This window comes from Cucurbita maxima, unplaced genomic scaffold (assembly GCF_002738345.1).
Source record: "Cucurbita maxima cultivar Rimu unplaced genomic scaffold, Cmax_1.0 Cma_Scf00001, whole genome shotgun sequence".
NCBI classification, from domain to species: Eukaryota; Viridiplantae; Streptophyta; class Magnoliopsida; order Cucurbitales; family Cucurbitaceae; genus Cucurbita; species Cucurbita maxima.
This window is the reverse complement of record NW_019272017.1, coordinates 2,286,396-2,304,790: the sequence shown is the minus strand read 5'-3', so window position 1 is coordinate 2,304,790 and position 18,395 is coordinate 2,286,396. Positions and strand designations below refer to the sequence as shown.

The 18,395-nt window shown below is 37.9% G+C and overlaps 3 protein-coding genes across 4 annotated transcripts; 1 reads left to right on the top strand and 2 right to left on the bottom strand.

Moving 5' to 3' along the window:
- Positions 1-250: 250 nt before the first annotated feature.
- LOC111482776 (vacuolar-sorting receptor 4-like) lies at positions 251-6,752 on the bottom strand. The gene is made up of 12 exons (XM_023128731.1): positions 6,235-6,752; positions 4,702-5,394; positions 4,474-4,562; positions 4,287-4,356; positions 4,133-4,216; positions 3,185-3,264; positions 3,013-3,094; positions 2,728-2,810; positions 2,585-2,651; positions 1,786-1,914; positions 962-1,071; positions 251-637 (listed from the first exon to the last, which is right to left on the bottom strand). Exons 1-12 carry the CDS (start codon positions 6,539-6,541, stop codon positions 539-541), a joined length of 1,893 nt encoding a protein of 630 aa, XP_022984499.1. The 5' UTR covers positions 6,542-6,752; the 3' UTR covers positions 251-538.
- Positions 6,753-9,706: 2,954 nt separating this feature from the next.
- Positions 9,707-14,091, bottom strand: LOC111482807 (pre-mRNA-splicing factor CWC25). Of its 2 annotated transcripts, XM_023128786.1 has the most exons (5): positions 13,889-14,091; positions 11,696-11,969; positions 11,061-11,121; positions 10,111-10,509; positions 9,707-10,074 (listed from the first exon to the last, which is right to left on the bottom strand). In XM_023128786.1, the coding sequence occupies exons 1-5, from the start codon at positions 13,954-13,956 to the stop codon at positions 9,896-9,898; spliced, it is 981 nt and encodes a 326-aa protein (XP_022984554.1). In that variant the 5' UTR covers positions 13,957-14,091; the 3' UTR covers positions 9,707-9,895. The 2 variants fall into 2 exon arrangements, with proteins under 2 accessions (XP_022984554.1, XP_022984546.1); XM_023128778.1 differs by having other exon boundaries at positions 9,707-10,509.
- A 437-nt stretch (positions 14,092-14,528) lies between these two features.
- Positions 14,529-17,890, top strand: LOC111482821 (adenylyl-sulfate kinase 3-like). The gene is made up of 7 exons (XM_023128797.1): positions 14,529-15,168; positions 15,543-15,683; positions 16,414-16,563; positions 16,652-16,770; positions 16,868-16,952; positions 17,069-17,115; positions 17,502-17,890. Exons 1-7 carry the CDS (start codon positions 14,907-14,909, stop codon positions 17,589-17,591), a joined length of 894 nt encoding a protein of 297 aa, XP_022984565.1. The 5' UTR covers positions 14,529-14,906; the 3' UTR covers positions 17,592-17,890.
- The last annotated feature ends 505 nt before the right edge of the window (positions 17,891-18,395 follow it).

The window sequence follows — 18,395 nt, the reverse complement described above, 5'->3', positions numbered from 1 at the left end:
GAAGAAGGATGGACACGAGGTGGTGAGCTAGCAAGGACGCTGGGCCCCAAAAGGGGGTGGATCGAGAGATCCCACATCGATTGGAGAGAAGAACGAGATAAGAATACAAGATAAAGAAAAAAAAAAGACGAGAATTTTTCTTTTCTATTGTCTCAACACCGACTTTATTCTCATTTTGCTTCAAGGCCACGGCTCGAAGTTATTCAACTGTATGTACAATCATCTCTATTGGTACAAAGATACACAGACAAAGACGAGAAGAAAAAAAACGTGTTTTATCCAACATGAACAGAGAGCAATGTCATGAAGCTAAGTTATGTTGTTGGCAGATTTCTCATATTCTTCAAGCTAAATTCCTAGTCAAACATATAACCTAAAACCTACAAGTATCTTCATCTGTCAACAAGTTCACAGCCTCTAACCAATGAACGCTTTCAAGTTTACAGCCACAGCATAACATAACACAACACGACATGAGATCTATGTCCAAAAATTTGACGATTGGATTCAAAAGCACAATGAACGACGTTAATCGATTTCACATATGGTCCTCGTGGACATGGTTTGGCACTTCTCCTTGGCTGTCCAGGGGCATATACTGTGCCATAATAGCTCTGATCTCAGAATCCATATATGCCTGCACAAACAAAATCAAAGACAGTCTATTCATAGCCTGATATATCGTGTAACGTGTCGGTATAATCTCGGACACCTCTAGTCCAGGCATGAGGTTGGGTCCTTCTATATATGGATATTCCGATTCTAGAAGTCGGGTCTGCCTAGGTTTTTCGAAATTAGAGAGGATGTCGATAAAAACATCTGTCCTGTCTGTTTTAGTAATAGAAGCATGTTATCAAGTACGGTCGTTTCTTTGGTTCGGAAAAGAAAAGCTTATTTTAGAGATCGATAATACTCGAACACGAACAATACGGTAGCAGCCGCCAAGCAGAAAATAGCTTACCCTTAATCTGTATTTGTATACCATATATGCTCCACCAGCAGCAATAGCCAGGCCTATCAAGATAACCCAAAAGAAACTCCAAGATGATTTCACTGCACCAGCATGCTTACCTGCACAGGATGACGGAGAGATGAGAAAATAGTTGCATCTTTCGAGGGTTCTTGGCTATATTTTTCGTTTATTACTCGATAAGCAAACTTCGAGAGCTTATTTCATTCGTATGAACAATTCATATACATTCCAAATGAAGTATCACAATTCACGCATTCGTGAAAGAGATCGGGAGTGATTGGACTTCCTTCACTAATATTGTGAGATCTCACATTGGTTGAAGAGGGGAACGAAGCGTTCATTATAAGGATGTAGAGACCTCTCCCTAACAGACGCGTTTTAAAATTGTGAGGCTGATGGTGATATGTAACGGGCTAAAATGAACAATATTTGTTAGCGGTGGGCTTTGCCTATTACAAATGGTATCAGATGCAGACACCAGACAGTGTGTCAGTGAGTACACTAGGCCCCCAAGAGGGGTGGATTGTGAAATCCCATATCGATTGAAGAGGGGAACGAAGCGTTCGTTATAATGATGTGGAGACCTCTCCCTAGCAAACGCGTTTTAAAACTATGAGGCTGACGGTGATACGTAACAGGCAAAAGTGGACAATATTTGTTAGCGGTGGGCTTGGACTGTTTACTTATATGACCTGAGAATAGGTCGTAGACCTATGGCATACGGCGCCTTATAACAATTTCCGAGGGATGGAACATGAACAAGTATAGAAGTTAGACGACACTAATTAAATCGTGTTGAAATTTATACTTACTTATGCATGTATCATGGTCCCTCATGTATAAAAGATCACCACTACAACTGCAGTCATAGCTTCCCCACGTATTCGTGCAGCTACACTCGGGACATTGACAAGCCTTCCTCTCTTTGCATTCATTAATATCTGTTTAACGAAAAGGACAAACAAAATACAAGAAATTCAAAAGTTGTAAGTTACGATATGCTCGAGGCTTACTCCGCACTAACCCGAAGAGAAGCGTCAAAAGACAACTAGAGACATAAGTTATTATGTTTTCAACTTAAAGACTTAAACCCGGACGTCGGAATGTTTCACCAGCCATCCTACCCTTACACTAAGGCACCCCATGGTGTAGACCTTATAGTTGAATATTATAGAAAGAAGATAGTAATTACACAAAAGTCCAATCAATGGAAGACTAAAAGGAAGCTTAGAAAGGTCTCGCTCCCACCAAACCCAAACTATACTCGTGCTAGCAATGATTTAAATGAGAAAGCACAGAGACTATAAGATCCCACATTGATTGGAGAGGAGAACGAGTGCCAGTGAGAACGCTGGCCTCGAAGGGGGTGAATTGTGAGATCTCACATTGGTTGGAGAGAGGAATAAAGCATTTTTTATAAGAGTGTGGAAACCTCTCCCTAGTAGACGTGTTTTAAAAACCTTGAGGGGATGTCCAAAAGGGAAAGCCTAAAGAGGACAATATCTATTAGTAGTAGGCCTAGTAGGGCCCCCCACTTACGGCTCTTTACCCCAACCCAACAGGATCTAGAAAACCATGAACGGAGCGTTCCAACAATCAAAGTGTGCTTACCTTCACAACTTTTGACACCATCACCTCTAAATCCTGGAGGACATTTACACTTGGCCTCCCCATTATCCTGTTTCAACAATAAGAAAAATTTATAATCAACAAACCTAATGAGAAGGCAACAGAAAAGCTTTTAAAGAACTAACCACACAAGCAGACATTGAACGTCCATTACGACTTTCTTGCCAACAACCGCCATTATTGACGTTACACCTTCCAGGCCCTCTAGCTGCCAGTCCAAGAGAGACAATATTAGCTGTTGTGTCGTAACGTACTTAACAGCTTGAAGTCCACCGACGGAGTGGCAATAAATTGTTGCACAAAATGATATTTTCATATCTTGTAAGTGATTTAAGCAGAGGTCTTGACCCCTCTGTGGCATAATGTTCTATCTTACAGAAAAAGGAAATGATGAAGCTAATTGTGCCTACCTTCACAGATGGTGTAACCATCTCCTTTAAGCTGCACCCCGTCTACCAACGGGCACTCACAAACCCTCCCACGGTAAGTATCCTGAATAAACGTGCGAAATAATCACTGAAAGCTAAAACAATCAAATAGTTATATAGAAACTCGATACGAGTCGAACGATTTGTTTCCTACCTTGCAAGCTGTAAGATTGGTGTCTGCTTTATCCTGCCAGCAACCACCATTATTCTCCAAGCATTCATTTGTCTCAATATCTGCAATGAATCATACGCCGCTTGAGAGTTTTTCATCTATAGACTTGTAGATTTATTGTAACCGTCCATGTCCACCGTTAACAAATATTGTCTTCTTTGGGCTTCCCCTCAAGGTTTTAAAACGCATATGCTAGGAAGAGGCATATCTACCCCCCTTCGAGGCATAGTCTCCTCACTGGCACACCACTCGGTGTCTGGCTTTGATACTATTTGCAACAACCCAAGCCCACAGTTAGCAGATATTGTCCTCTTTGGGTTTTTCCTTTCAAGCTTCCCCTCAAGGTTTTTAAAACGGGTTTGCTAAGGAGAGGTTTCCACACAAGGTAAGGAATGTTTTGTTCTCCTTTCAACCGATGTGGGATCTCACATTCCACCCCCCTTGGGAGCCCAGCGTTCTCGCTAACACACCGCTCGATGTCTAGCTCTGATACTATTTCTAACAGCCCAAGCCCACCGCTAGCAGATATTGTCCTCTTTGGGCTTTCCCCTTCAGACTTCCCCTCAAAGTTTTTAAAACGCGTCTGCTAAGGAGAGGTTTCCACACCCTTATAAAGAATGTTTCGTTCTCCTCTCCAACCGATGTGGGATCTCACAATCTACCCCCTTGGAGGCACAACCTCCTCACTGGCACGTGTGTGACGTGCCTGGCTTTGATACTATTTGTAACAACCCAAGCCCACCGCTAGCAGATATTGTCCACTTTGGGTTTTCCCTTTCAGACTTCCCCTCAAGGTTTTTAAAACGGGTTTGCTACGGAGAGGTTTCCACGCCCTTATAAGGAACGTTTCGTTCTCCTCTCCAACCGACGTGGGATCTCACATATATCAACTAAAAAAACTTATCCATGTGAAGAGAAAAGGCAACTTACCACTACTCAAACAAATAGATGGTTCAGTAGCTTCCTCAAAACCTGCACAAATGGCCTTCAAAACAGCACCCTTAGCCAGCTTTCCTGCATGGACAAAACTATGTTAAGGAAACAGCCAACATTTTATCCAAGGACAACAAGCGCAAGAACAAACCTCGATACTGCCGATTATTGACCACGAGAGTTGGCAATATGGTTACATCGCCCCGTGATCCCTTCCCAATCTAAAACCAATAAATTTTCAGGCACGATGTTGCTGTTAGTATTAGATTAATAGTTTTCAACAAAGAACTCGAAACAATTGCTTTAAATAATAGCAAGCTTCCTCCTAAAGGAACAACCTGAGCTTGTTGCTCTTCTTTGAGGACAGGATTTTCAGAATCAGCATTTGGGTCTCCCATGCACTTTTCTATTGCGTCGATATCGAGCCCTGGGAAAAAGGTCAGAAAAATACTAAGGGACCATTCACCGTGATAAACGACCGACCACTATCCTTCACGACAAAAAAAAAAAAAAAAAAAAAAAAAAAAAAAAAAAAAAAAAAAGAGTACAAAACACTAATCACAAACCGAGTGACTTGATTACAGAGTGAGCACAGTCCTGGTTGTACTTCTTCTCCTTCATGGGACATCGAATTTGAAAATCAGTCACATAGTCCCACCAAACCCAGGGCTTTCCACTATCATTTGCAGCTCGATAAACACATAGCTGTCTCAGGTTTTCAATTACTACATCTTTTCCATCATATCCCGACCTAAAATCCTGCTCGGGATCAGGAGCACAATATCTTCCATGATTGATGCACTGTGATTTGCATTGTCTGCTTAAGGTGAACGCCTCGGGACAGAACCAAGTTATATAGTGTGGCGTAAACTGAGTATAGTGACGCCTCTCAAGTATCTGTGCAGCACCCTTGAATTCTTTCAAAAATTCCATTAACATGTCACACTTAAACCCACATTCATCGTTACTATTAGTCCAAAGCTCGTATTCCACACGGTCATCAGGATGCGGAACAGCTTCTCGCCAGTCAAGACTCAGGCTGACCATTTCACCAGCATTGATTTCTTTCTTTAACTGTTCGCTGAAACTCTTTCTTATAAGCGCAGATGGTATGGTTATATTCTGTACGTATGTCGCAGTCGAACCATCCTCTTCAGGTGAGTCCATAGTAATTAATGGCTCATCGAGATGGTCTGCAACAAGAACTGCAGAAGCACCGACCTTTTGGGCGTTCCAAACCTTAAGAGCAAATAAACAGTCTGGAAAACGGGCAACAAAATAAGATATCAGACAAATTGCTAAAATCATTGAAAGGGCATTGTCATAGGGTTCATAAGGAAATCTTATAGTGAAACCAAAGTACATCAAAACCTACATAAAATGGTTCTGAACTGATAAGTTACTTCCATGGTATGTGCAAGAATTATCGAGCATAGAAAGAAAAGCGTTAAACCAAGTAAGATTGCAAAGACATAACGATAGTAAGGTAGGGATATTCCCGCCCTCCGAACTGGACGTGAAGGTCTCCCTTCATCGGGCTGCTCTTGCTGAAATCATTACCGTTCAGCCACAAAAGCCTTCAGCACATCAGCCTCTACAAAACCCAATGTGCAAGAGCAACGAAACCACAACTACAGAACTAGTTTCTAAAAGTGTGAGATCTGACATCGGTTGGAGAGGGGAACGAAATATTCTCTCTGACTGGCTGACACGTTTTAAAACCTTAAGGGAAAACTCAAAGAGCGCAATAAGTGCTAGCGGCGGTTTGGGCGTTTACAAAAAGTGAAGAACAAAAGGAAGTTTGAACAAAATTCTCAGAAGAAACACCCCATCAATCAGCCATTAGAAGCCAGCAGACCTTCAACCAAGCTAAAAACCCAGTTCATCATCAACTAGAAGTATGAAAAAACAAGAATTAACAAACCAAAAAGATATCATCAAACCACCAGAAGGGTGTTCATCAAAAGCTAAATCAAACCATTCACGTATTACTTCCTAGATCAACAAAAGGGTAACCCAAAATCACCAAAACCAAATCAATTTAACCTTAAAAAACACGAAAAAAAAAAAAAAAAAAACAACCACAAGAACAAAGTTACCTCCACGGTCAACCATGACGAACAGAGGAAGAGACCCTGGTTTCGACTGGAACGAAACATGGAAATCACTGAACTCTTTACACCCTTTTTGATTCTCCTTAGGATAAACCAACATACCCGCCAAGCTACCTCCATACTGAGGAATCCCAAAATTTCCAATGGCAGAATCGTAAGTTCCCCTGATTCTCTCAGGAGAAGTAACCCTCAAGCTATTTTTCTCCACCACAAACTTCGCCGCAGACAGGGAAACCAGACATAGCAGCAGAAGCCATGGAAATGGAAAAACCCCCAAATTATGGTGCCCCATTAAGTTAAAAACTCGTGGGTTTTGCTCAATCCCTAGATTTGATTCTAAATCTGTCAAGAAATGGCGAATCGCACAGCTCGAAGCTTCCCAGTTACTTGAATTTTCAGTTCTTGGAAGCTTTAGTCTCTCAAAAAGATTCCATGGCGCGTTGGGTTTAGACTTTATGAAAAGGAAAGAGGAAGATGATATCTATCTTTATTGTTCCTATATTTGGTTGAATTTAATTAGAATTAATTACTTTATCTTAATCCTTATTTTAATACAATAATCTTACTAATCTCCAATAATCAAGCTTGTTGGACCCAATCTGGGAAGTAGTTCATATTTTAATCCAAAATTTAAAGAAAAATAATTATAACATGAAAAGTTTCAAATAATTTTTTAAAAGGAAAAATTTTATAATATTTTTTTCAGATGAAACAAAACGTGTTTGGTTATTGCAGTCTGCATTCATGCTAATTTGTATTTTCCTTTGCATTTGAATAATTGCTGTCCTTTTTTATTTATTTAAAAAATGGTATTTCACTTTTAACCTTTTTGAATTTTAGCAATAAATAAATAAAACAATTATATATATATATATATATATATATATATATATATATATATTTTTTTTTTTTTTTTTTTTTTTTTTTTTTTTTTTTTTTTTTTTTTTTTTTTTTTTTTTTTTTTTTTTTTTTTTTTTTTTTTTTTTTTTTTTTTTTTTGTGATATAATGTAAACTCTAATGAAAGAAACAATAATTTTAAAGCATAATAAAGTTATATTTAAAACTTAATAATTACCTCGCCTAATAAACGCTAATAGCTATCTCAACTAATAATCGTCTCATTATTTAATAATTTTTTAAAATGTTTAAATTGAGGAGATAGTTTATGAAGTTATCATCTTTCCTAAACGGCATTAACCGTCCTAAAAAATTAAAGGTTAGGTTACTATCTGGCTGCCTCTTACAAGAGAGGTTAACTTACTACATTTTCTAACCGGATAGCGAACGATCACTTAGCCTATTTATTCTTTCACTGTATAGTCGGTAAAGCGACTGGATGATTCAGATCCTCTTCTTTACGGTCGAGCTATTTCACTCCTCGATTGTTTTTACCGGGAGAGGCCGCCAAAACTCTTTTTTAATTTTTAGTCAAATTTTAAAAATAATTTTTGTTTATTTAGTTTAAATTTTGACCCAAAAATATTAAATAAAGATTTGAAAATGGTGAAATTCTAGTAAAAAGAAATTGAATTAATAAAAAAAGTAAGGGCAGTAGCCCTACAATTAAGAAGCATCCACATCAAAGGACAAGGACGTGTCCTACAATACAATACAATACAATAGGGTTCCCACGAGCAAAACGTTACCTGGGAATGATTGAAGATATTATTGGTGGAGGACCTTTCTTTTCTATTTGAACCATAGATTTTTATAGGAATGCACAACCATACACATGGACGCCTCATTTGAGGTTAACATAATCGGTTTAAAGAAACCTTCTCGTTGTCTCTTAGCTCTACTCGTTTCCTTCTCTCTATTTTCTTCTCTTTTGGTCGTTGCTCGTCGTAGTCATGGACAATAACTCAAACGAGTTTCACAACTGACTTTGACGACAGGTGAGCGTTGTGCTGAAGCAGTGTTTTTGAGCGTATGACAATAAGGGGTTTTCCAATCTTACATAAGATTGGAAAACCCCTTATTGTCCGCTTTGACCCATTGCAAATCGTCATCATAGAGAGATGTTTCCACACGTTATAAGGAATGTGAGATCTCACAATCCATCCCTTTGGAGGCCCAACGTCCTTGCTGGCACACTGACCCGTGTCTAGTTCCGATACCATTTTAACAACTCAAGCCAATATTGTCCGTTTTGGCTTGTTACGTATCGTTGTCAGTTTTACGGTTTTAAAACGTGTCAACAAAGAATGTTTTGTTCCCCTCTTCAATCGATGTGAAACCTCACATTCTTTATGCGACACTGACAAACAACCCTCCTGAATATTTATAGTTTTGCATCGTGTCCTTCATCTAAAGTTTCTTAGGATTAATCAACTCAATCATTACCATTGATCATTTGAGCTGGACTAGCAATAGTCACCTCAACACTAGTACTTTTGGCAACCTCATATATCATGGTAGGAGCGGTTTCGAGTTATTCTCTTAATTTTTTCTTTAGCAAGAAATTATGCATCCTTGCCGGGTATCTCTTTTGGGTGTCGTAAATCATTTTGGCTTCAAAAGCAAATTCCAAAATGTGTTCTTATGTCTATAATTCAACTAAATTGACAAAATTGTTCTTAGAATTGAAAAGTCAAACCAACCAATATTGACTTTGGAGTCTTATCATTTAATAGCCTCACATTAATTAATAAGGGGGGAGAGAGAGAGAGATTAAAAGGGAAGTTTTTATTCTGCAGAAAACATTAAAAGGAAAAGAAAAAAAACTGCATAGCTGAAGAGATCATCATCATCCATGGGGACATGTTTGATTGTTCATGTTCCTCTGTTTTCAACGCAGGAGCCATTAACACAGAAGCATGGAGAGCAGATGGAGTCAGTTTTACATGGCACAAACGTAGCAGGACAGATAATCGGCGTTGACGACAGCTGAATCGCCTCATCCCCGGCGGCGCCCACGGTGGCGGATTGAGCTATAACCACCACCAAAACCACCATTGCCACAAAACCCACCACCCTTTTCGTCTCCATTTCTCTCTTTTCCGAGTTCTACTTGCTTTTCCATGGCTTTATTTATAGCAGATTTAAGCCGCCAATCAATGAATTTCATCCATATTCATACCCATCTTGTTTGACATTCATGGATCGAAGACAACTTATTAATATGATTTTGATTCAATGTACCACCAACTTTCTCCAATAATATCTCTAAATTATGACACATATTAGAGAGAGTTTTTCGGTATTTGTGAGCACTCACATCAATTATCCACACCCAAATAGGTTTACAAGACAATCGTCTGACCCTACAATATTTGACAGAAATGTTCCCAAAATAAGCCACCGTAACTTATCAGCGCTCAGAATTCGCATGTTATTGAGTTTCAGTCTAGATTATTCACCTGCAACATGGAAATAAGATCGATTTACCACATAATATTGAGTTTCAAGATCTTCAACCGAACCTCGAATGAGATGGGTTCTTATGAAATGCAGTAGTTTGGGTCGAACAGAATCAGGAAATTCAATTACATTGAGTTGTGACAAACAAGAAGAAGCAGGAGAACAAACAGGAAAGGATGTTTTAGAAGAACACAAGCTACATCATTTCAAATGCTTCAATATTTTTGTCAAACCATATTCACTAAAGACTCAACAAAATCAGATGGCATCAAATTATTCCATATCCTATGAAGCAAGAAGAGCTTCAACCTTGGCGATTTGGGCCTCTTCATTCTTCGGGGTTGGACTCCGGTTAGCCTCGTGAAACAGATCGTGCTTCCATTTCTCTACACGGGTACCACCACTGGCTGGATATCCTTGCCTCCCACCAAATCTGTCTCTTCCCCTGTAATTCCCACCACCACCTCCATTGCCATACCTTTCCCTCACCGAGTACCCTCCTCTCTTCATCTCATCCCTTTTGGAAGCCATATCTCCAGTAACGTGCTTACTAAGTTTATCGGAGTAACGGGTGTCACGGCCTCTTTCTTCTCTCCGCTCTCTTCCATCCTGAGGCGGGTGTGGATCACTCAGTTTCTTACTCTCTGATGCCATACCTGCCTTCTCAAAATTTTCATTGTCGGGTGTAATCTTCTTCTCCCTAAATGCAGGCCTTTTCCGAGCAGGAGCTGATGAATCAACCTCCAGTTTTGAGGACCCGTCACGAGTCCTTGTGTGATTATCCTCTTTCACGGTTTGTGGTATCTCATCTCTTCGCTGTGAATTGTAAGTTGCTGTCTTTCCAGATGCCCTGTCACTATTCTTATCCTGTTCCTTTGAATCCTTCCACCAACCCCGTCCTAAAAAGGAAAAAAAGATAATGAAAAGAAATATTCTAAATCATGAGAGGAGAAGCAAGAATGACAACGTTGAAGAGATGTTCTAAATTTTCCCATGCAAGACACTGTCATTATATAAGTCCAGAAAAAAGAAATGTAACCTCTAAAAGATTGTATATATAACAATTGGGCAACAGTGAAAAAATAAGAACGCATCCCCCATTTAAGATGAAAGGCAAAAGAACACATATCAAAACTGCACTAGTTTCTCTCCCTAAATTTAAATTTGACACTAGAATTGTGTTGACATGCCAATGCCTATATTACCACTGATCAATGAGTGCGAGGGAACAAAAGGGTAAATGCATTTACTACAAAAACAATAGTATCTATTTAAGAGGGTCGATATAATAAGAATAATAAAACATGCTTAATTGCTATGATTAGTAATTGAGGAAGATACTAAAACAGTGTTATAATATAAACACGACCGTTGCACAAGAGAAAAAAATAAGGAAAAGAACTCAAAATAAGTTGAAATTTGGGCTTAAAAAGGGAGTAAAGAAACCCACCACTAGATGAACTCCGACCAAAGCTTCGACCAACTTGCCCGGCACTACCACGTTTGTCGTGCTGTTATAAGACATGCACAGGCAAGCCTAAGAAGTTATATACACGGATGCACTTGAAGGCACAGGGCTGAACAAGATTCCAATTACATCAGCCCGGCAAAAATGTTGGGTAATCTAAATTGCAACAAAGAATAGAAAAGGCAGGAGAAGGGAGGAGAGAGAAATAGAGAATTATTACTTGCTAAGCTATTTAATGTTATCGATATGGATGAGGAAATTCCACAGCCATCTAAATATAAGGTAACAAAAGAATATATTAATATTTGTTTGACCTGACAAACATCCTTCCTAAGCCATAAAAACATGCTAAAACATAGTTTTAAAAAGTGTGAAGAGTGTCGCTGAAGCATCTCGCCTTGCACCTTACTGAGGCGGCTTACATCAAAGTGCATGCCTTAGACTTTATTTTATCAAGGAAGAAAATGCTCTGGGGGGATGTCTACCTTAAACAATCTCTTCTAAAAAACCCTTATTTCACTTCGAAACAACATCGACTGAAACCAAATTAGAATCATGCTAATTTTATTTTTAAAACTAAATAAGAAAGAAATTATCAAAATTAATGTAGCACAAACCTGAAAATAAGATCGTGATCGTGGTACTTCAGTGGGATTCAATGCACGTTTAGTCCCTCCCTCTCTCTCATCACTGTTCCTGTTTGCTCCTTTGCTAACCCCACCTTCTGGATGAGAATCAAGTGCTAATGAAGACTCATGGGGTGTCACATCTTGTCCCTCATGTCGCAGCTCGTGTTTCTGATCCCGATCTTTATTATCTTCAACATGAGAACTAGAGTTTCTAGATAACTTCTCCTCTAATGGTTTCCTGTCCCTCCTTGACCTCTTTGGACTAGTAACAATAAGTAACATATTTAAGTCATATTAGAGTTCCATGATTAAGTATCAGATGGTACTTACATGCATTAATCCCTTATTCAATCTGAAGTATTATTTTGAATTAAATAAGCAAAAAAAAAAAAAAAAAAAAAAAAAAAAAAAAAAAAAAAAAAAAAAAAAAAAAAAAAAAATGGAGCCATATTTTTGCCGCAATATCCAAATATATTTCTATTCAGAGCCCTCACTTTTGACTTGGAAATATTTGTTTTGACCATTTTGGAACTGGGGAAATTTAATTGGCATGATGCAGGGCCGATAACAACGACATACTACCAACTAGCCATAAAAAACCATGAATTAATTTGAAACTATTACTATTACACATAAGCAACTACGAGACTGAGCATTGCCAAAGCAATTGTCCGATCATTTCTTTGGTAACAATCAAAATATATGTTCTTCGTAGCTTGGAGCTAGAAATATACATATATGCAAGCAACCTTTTTCTAAGAATACGCAGGTCCTCTCCACTGAATGCTCATTCAATCAACAAAAAGAAACTATAAAAGAAATGTGCGTTCTAAATTGATTGGCAAACTACAATTTTCACTCATACATTCAACATTCAGCATCCAACAATCAACATTCAACCATCAATCACTTCGACTACACATTAGCAGACACTTCAGAGCCTAAGCACTTCAAAAGCCATGTGAGCACTCGAGCGCATAACATGGAAATAAACAAGGTAAGATAAAAAAACAATATATAAGGAACTTTCACCAGTGACCACCAACGTCAATACTTACATTCACACCTATGAACTTCACAAGCACAGATGCAGACAAAGGGGCATAGATACAACAAAAGAGATGATACGAACACAGCAACACGTTAATTTCTATACAATATGCCATGGGCATCACATTTTTTCTTATAGAAGATGTGTACATATTGATATATTTAATATTTCAAACTAGATAAAAACACAAAGTTGACATTCAAAAAGCAAAAATATGTTTCACCAAGAACACAAAAAGCCAGGTCAGTTGACCATAATATACACACACACACACTCTAGAATTTGGTGTGTCGGATACCATCACATGTCAATACATATCCATGTCAAACATGTGTCCATGCTTCCTATCTAAGAACAAACATTAAGCTTTCAAAATACAATTTCCAATCTCACTATTACAGCTTTGTTTATGAATAACCTCACATCATTAGAGAGAACAATAATGGAGCATAAAAAAAGAAATAAGATGGGAACTTGTAGATTATAATTCTCCATCATAAAATAAAATAAAAAAAAAAAACAAAAAAAAAAAAACAAGAATAAATGAACTAGTTCGTCATTCCATACAAAAGAAATACTGAACTAATACTATTTACAGCTCAAATTTACAAACTTCGTTAAACAAATAAAACCACCTCTCACGTCATTAGTGAGAAAATAGCGGAGCAAGGCTCAAAGACAGTACAACCAACATAAGGAGGGAATGAGTTGATTTCTATTCCATCTTCCAAAAAAAAAAAAAAAAAGATCTCCAAAATTAATGAACTAGTTCATCCTATCACACACAAGAGCTCCATAAAACCCAATTCCCCGAGACCCATTTAAACATATCATATCAATCAACACTGTAACAATAGACAAATCAAATTGAACAAATTTACTTTCCAAACAAAAATGAAAGAGCCATAATCGAATATGAATAAGAACGCCAAATGCACAGTGTTCCTTCCCATCAAGATACCATCAAACAAACTAAACCATACGCGGCGTCACTCAAGCATATTGGGGGAAAATCATGGAAATTCCAGAATCTGAACTGAAGCAGACACAACGACAATCCATTTAAACCAAACAAATTCTTATAGATGAGGAGGAGGGGATGCAATCGGAAAGGGGTATGAGGAGGGTACCTGGGTTCTCTATCGAATCTGGAACGGTAGCGCTTGGAGTCGGATTCCCGAGCTTCACGGCGTGACATTTGCTTTCCCGCTCTTGATTATGTCGAAGAAAATGGAGCAAGAAAGTGAAACACAGAGAGAATGGGAAGTTAGGGCTTCGTCTCGCGGGAATCTGGAGAAGTGATGATGATATCGCAAGTAATCCTCCAAATTGCATTTTTTTCTTTCCTTTTATTTAATACATAAAATGTTTATTATTATTACTAATTTTTAAATATTTTCTATAAAATTTTAAATTTTATTGTACTTTCTCACAACAATAAAATTTTAATTAGATCAATCAATTTACTTATTTTGTTAAATATATTTTAAATTGTTTGAAATAAATCTTTTATGTTAGTAATGTGTTTGTGACGATGAATATTTAATATTTAAATTTTATTAAATTTTTATTTTAACAAAAAAAATTAATTATCAAATTAGGATATTTGTGAGTCATCATAAATATTAAAAAAAAATTAAGAGTTTTTTACGTCATATTATATAAAGTAATTTAATAATTTTAAATTTTCATCGACATAAAAAAAATTAATAATAAATTCCACCGTCGTGTCGGGTGCATTCAGCGACAGCTTTCACATATTTATTGCGTTATTGCACCAGTTGTTTTTCGCGGGACCCTAAACGACGTCGCTCTTTTTTCTTCCTCTCCGGACGGCTCGCCGTTTCGCACGCTCCGCGGCTTCGGCTCTGGTTCCGTATATTTCTTGTACAGTTCATAAATTTCAGGGAAGAAGAAGAAGAAGAATAAAAATCAAAGGTTCAAAACGAGGGTTGACGCCAAAAGGGGTCGTGAATTTTTTTTCCACCGGTCATTAATTATTATGGCGGACAAGAACAGGAGAGCCTCTCCGCCATTCGACCAATTATGGCATCCCATTTGCCCTTGATTTCCTTAATCGATTTGTTTTTACCCTTTTCTATTTATTTTTGAGTCTATGGTGTTTCCGTTTTGAAATGCATGTGAGATATGGTTTCGACTGGGGGAATTTCGTTTCCGGGATGTGTGCCGCCGCCGCTCCGCCACAAATCATTCTCGCCGCCATCGGCGTTTGGGTTTGCAAGGTTTTCCAATGGGATTAGCTTCAAATCAACGGTGGTTGTTTGTGATTGGGCTGAGAAAAAGGGTTCGAGGGCGGTGATTGTTAATGGGAAGGTCGATGGTTTGGGTAAGAGTGAATGCGAGATTGATTTAGATGCTACCTTGGGCAATGGACATGCTGGGAACTCTGGTATTGCTTCAATTTTGATGTCTGTTGTCGGTATAATCTTGATTCAGGGACTTGATTTTGGTTGAATCAGAATATTTGTCTTGTTTTCTGAATCATCTCATTGATGTTTCTGGTGTTATGGCTGTCTTGCTTGATTCATTGGAATAGCAAGAACCTTATGTTTGTATTTACATCGATGTTAGCTATACATTTTCTATACAAAATGATGTCGAACTCTTTGAATTATTGAAACGCTGATTTAGTTGCAGAATGTTTGAATTGTTTCTATGTGGATACAAGCTCATATAGTGGTGGTGTCTGATGATGTTCTTGTTTGTGTGAGTTTCTTGTCTTTAGTTTAAGCTGTCAAGATTACTAAGATGCTTTTCAATCAGGGAAAAATGCTGGAGTGTTGTCGACAGTAGGAAATTCTACCAATATCAAGTGGCATGAATGTTCAATTGGAAATGTTGAAAGACAGAGCCTTCTTAACCAGAAAGGATGTGTCATATGGATCACAGGGCTCAGTGGCTCAGGTTTGTGTAACCTTTTCCTTCTGCTTTTACACCTTAGTTATTACTATCTATTAATCATGTTTTTGATAACCTATAGTTTAGATTGTCTTCAAATGAGATTAGTCTTGGAGTTTTGGGTATCCATCGATTTGGCTGGGTTTGTTCTCTGATAGATTTTTTGGGTTGTACGTTTGTTCTGATGTAACAACCCAAGCCCACCGCTAATAGATATTGTCCGCTCATGGTTTTAAAATGCGTCTACTAGGGAGAGGTTTCCATGCCCTTATAAGGAATGATTCGTTTCCCTCTTCAACCGATGTGGGATCTCATAATCCACCTCCTTTGGGGTCAGCGTCCTCACTGGCACACCGTCTGGTGTCTGGCTCTGATATCATTTGTAATAGCCTAAGCCCACCGCTAACAGATATTGTTTGATTTAGCTCATTACGTATAGTCGTCAGCCTCACGGTTTTAAAACGTGTATGCTAGGGAGAGGTTTCTACGCCCTTGTAAGGAATGTTTCGTTTCTCTCTCCAACTGATGTGGGATCTCACATCTCACCAAAATTATCGTTGTTCCTTCTAGATAATAGACGAAAACCCACCATGAAATATATGAGTCCGATTGATTTTGATTTTTCAGGTTATGTTTGAAAAGATTTAGTGAAATAGATAGTAAAAAATGTTGGCTTGAAATATATAAATTGGGTGTGAGACTTTTTCAACCTGACCCAATTTTAGCTAACTTGCAGGGAAGAGCTCTGTGGCTTGTGCCTTGACTAAAAGCTTATACAAAATGGGAAAGTTGGCTTATATTCTTGATGGGGATAATGTTAGGCATGGCTTGAATCGTGACCTTGGCTTTAAAGCCGAAGATCGTGCAGAGAACATAAGGAGGGTTGGTAAGTCCTGCTCGGGAAGTTCTGTTCATTTACAACACTTTGGATTGGGCTGTTCATGATTCCTAATTATACCTCTTCCATAAACTAGGTGAGGTTGCGAAACTGTTCGCAGATGCTGGAGTTATTTGTATTGCTAGTTTGATATCTCCATATCGAAGGGATCGAGATGCCTGTCGTGCCATTTTACCTGATGGATATTTTATTGAGGTATTTCTAAATTTATGCATATCATCGATTTTGAGTGGACTTCTATTCTACCCGGACTCGGAAACATATATGACAAAAATGTACTAAAAATATACAGGTGTTCATGGATGTTCCTCTTGAAATTTGTGAAGCAAGAGATACAAAGGGACTGTATAAGCTTGCACGGGCGGGAAAGATCAAAGGTTACTGCGATTTGTTATCATCTTACTTAGAGTTAATTGATGTCAAATAGGCTTAAATATGCTCAGAATTATCATAGTTCATCCATTGACTGAAACAAAATCTCATATGTTTGCAGGCTTTACCGGTATTGATGATCCATATGAAGTACCATTGAATTGTGAGGTAATTACACTTTCTAGTGGAAAATGGAACAGTTTAGAACAACTTGCAAAAGATAAATGCTTCTACTACTTGGCGAATGATTCTCGGGTTAAGTTATTACAAGTTTAGTACTGATCTTTAAGTTTAGTTCTTATAGGCCCCGGATCTTCAAAAAGTTCATAATTAATCGCTGAACTTTCAACTTTGCAACTAATGGATATCTGATTGTTTGGTAGATCAAAACTTACTCAACATTCTTTAGAATTCATTGTTAACTAAGTTGGAAGTTTAAGATTCTATTAGACACGGAATTAGAAGTTTTTAGAAATCTTAAGAACCTTTTAGATATTTGAAAATTTAGATACAAACCTGAAAGTTGATGTACTAATGAACTTGTTGGGTTTCAGATTGTACTGAAACACAATGGAGGTTCCCCATGCGACATGGCAGATAAAGTGATGAGTTACCTTGAGCAGAAGGGCTTCCTGAAGGCTTAACTCTGAACACAATGAATAAGGGGCCTTAACAACTGAAGTTTTGGTTCAAATTTTCACTCTGTTTTAGAGTCAAATCCACTTTAACTAAAGTTTTGGCTTTGCTTCTTGTCTTGTTACGTCTAATTTGCTACTCCTTTGACCTCTTCTTTCTCTGAATACAGATAGGAATGAAGGTTTGACATAGAACGTTGTCTGAAAAAGGTTGTATGTGATGATAGATCAATTCATTTTGCTATTTTGCTATTTTTTCTCTTTGGTTTGTGTGATGTGGAGTTGTTTGAAACGTGGTTGAATGTTCTATACAAATGAGTATACGATGAGTGCACGGGTCAGTTTGTGCGCACTTCGACTGATAACAGATATTAAGGATATCGAACCTATAAAGATAGGTCATGCCTAATATAAACTTGTAAGTGGAGTGATTGCCATCACCACTCACTCACTCTCAATGTTGTACCACTTTTCCAACCAAAATGAGTATTGTGTTAAGAGATTGGAATGGGATAGTGCCCTTAGTTGGAAGTCACCCATCTCTCCACACATCAATGCTAATGCATGTGATTCTCCTCTATGCTTCTTTGATTGCACCTTCTCCATCTTTGAACCTAATTATTTGATCCTCGAGATAAGTGGGATTATGCGTCGATCATATGGAAGGGGGAGTTAACGATTGTTTGGGTACGTAAGCACTTGAAGCGATAATTTTATTTCTATAATAGAACTAAGACTAATTTTGTATAGAGTTCAACAACGACATTCAAGAGTGAAGAAATTTAAACCTCCAATCTCTATATTGAAAATATT

Excerpts from the sequence above, each read along its gene's own strand:
- LOC111482776 (XM_023128731.1), bottom strand. The coding sequence starts at position 6,541 with ATGGGGCACCATAATTTGGGGGTTTTTCCATTTCCATGGCTTCTGCTG. Across the intron at positions 5,395-6,234 it reads CGTCATGGTTGACCGTGGAG|ACTGTTTATTTGCTCTTAAG; the intron begins GTAACTTTGTTC and ends CCCGTTTTCCAG. Across the intron at positions 3,265-4,132 it reads ATCTATTTGTTTGAGTAGTG|ATATTGAGACAAATGAATGC; the intron begins GTAAGTTGCCTT and ends GATTCATTGCAG.
- LOC111482807 (XM_023128778.1), bottom strand. The coding sequence starts at position 13,956 with ATGTCACGCCGTGAAGCTCGGGAATCCGACTCCAAGCGCTACCGTTCC. Across the intron at positions 11,122-11,695 it reads GATCACGATCTTATTTTCAG|CACGACAAACGTGGTAGTGC; the intron begins GTTTGTGCTACA and ends GTCTTATAACAG. Across the intron at positions 10,510-11,060 it reads TGGTCGGAGTTCATCTAGTG|GACGGGGTTGGTGGAAGGAT; the intron begins GTGGGTTTCTTT and ends TTTCCTTTTTAG.
- LOC111482821 (XM_023128797.1), top strand. The coding sequence starts at position 14,907 with ATGGTTTCGACTGGGGGAATTTCGTTTCCGGGATGTGTGCCGCCGCCG. Across the intron at positions 16,953-17,068 it reads ACGGGCGGGAAAGATCAAAG|GCTTTACCGGTATTGATGAT; the intron begins GTTACTGCGATT and ends ATATGTTTGCAG. Across the intron at positions 17,116-17,501 it reads AAGTACCATTGAATTGTGAG|ATTGTACTGAAACACAATGG; the intron begins GTAATTACACTT and ends GTTGGGTTTCAG.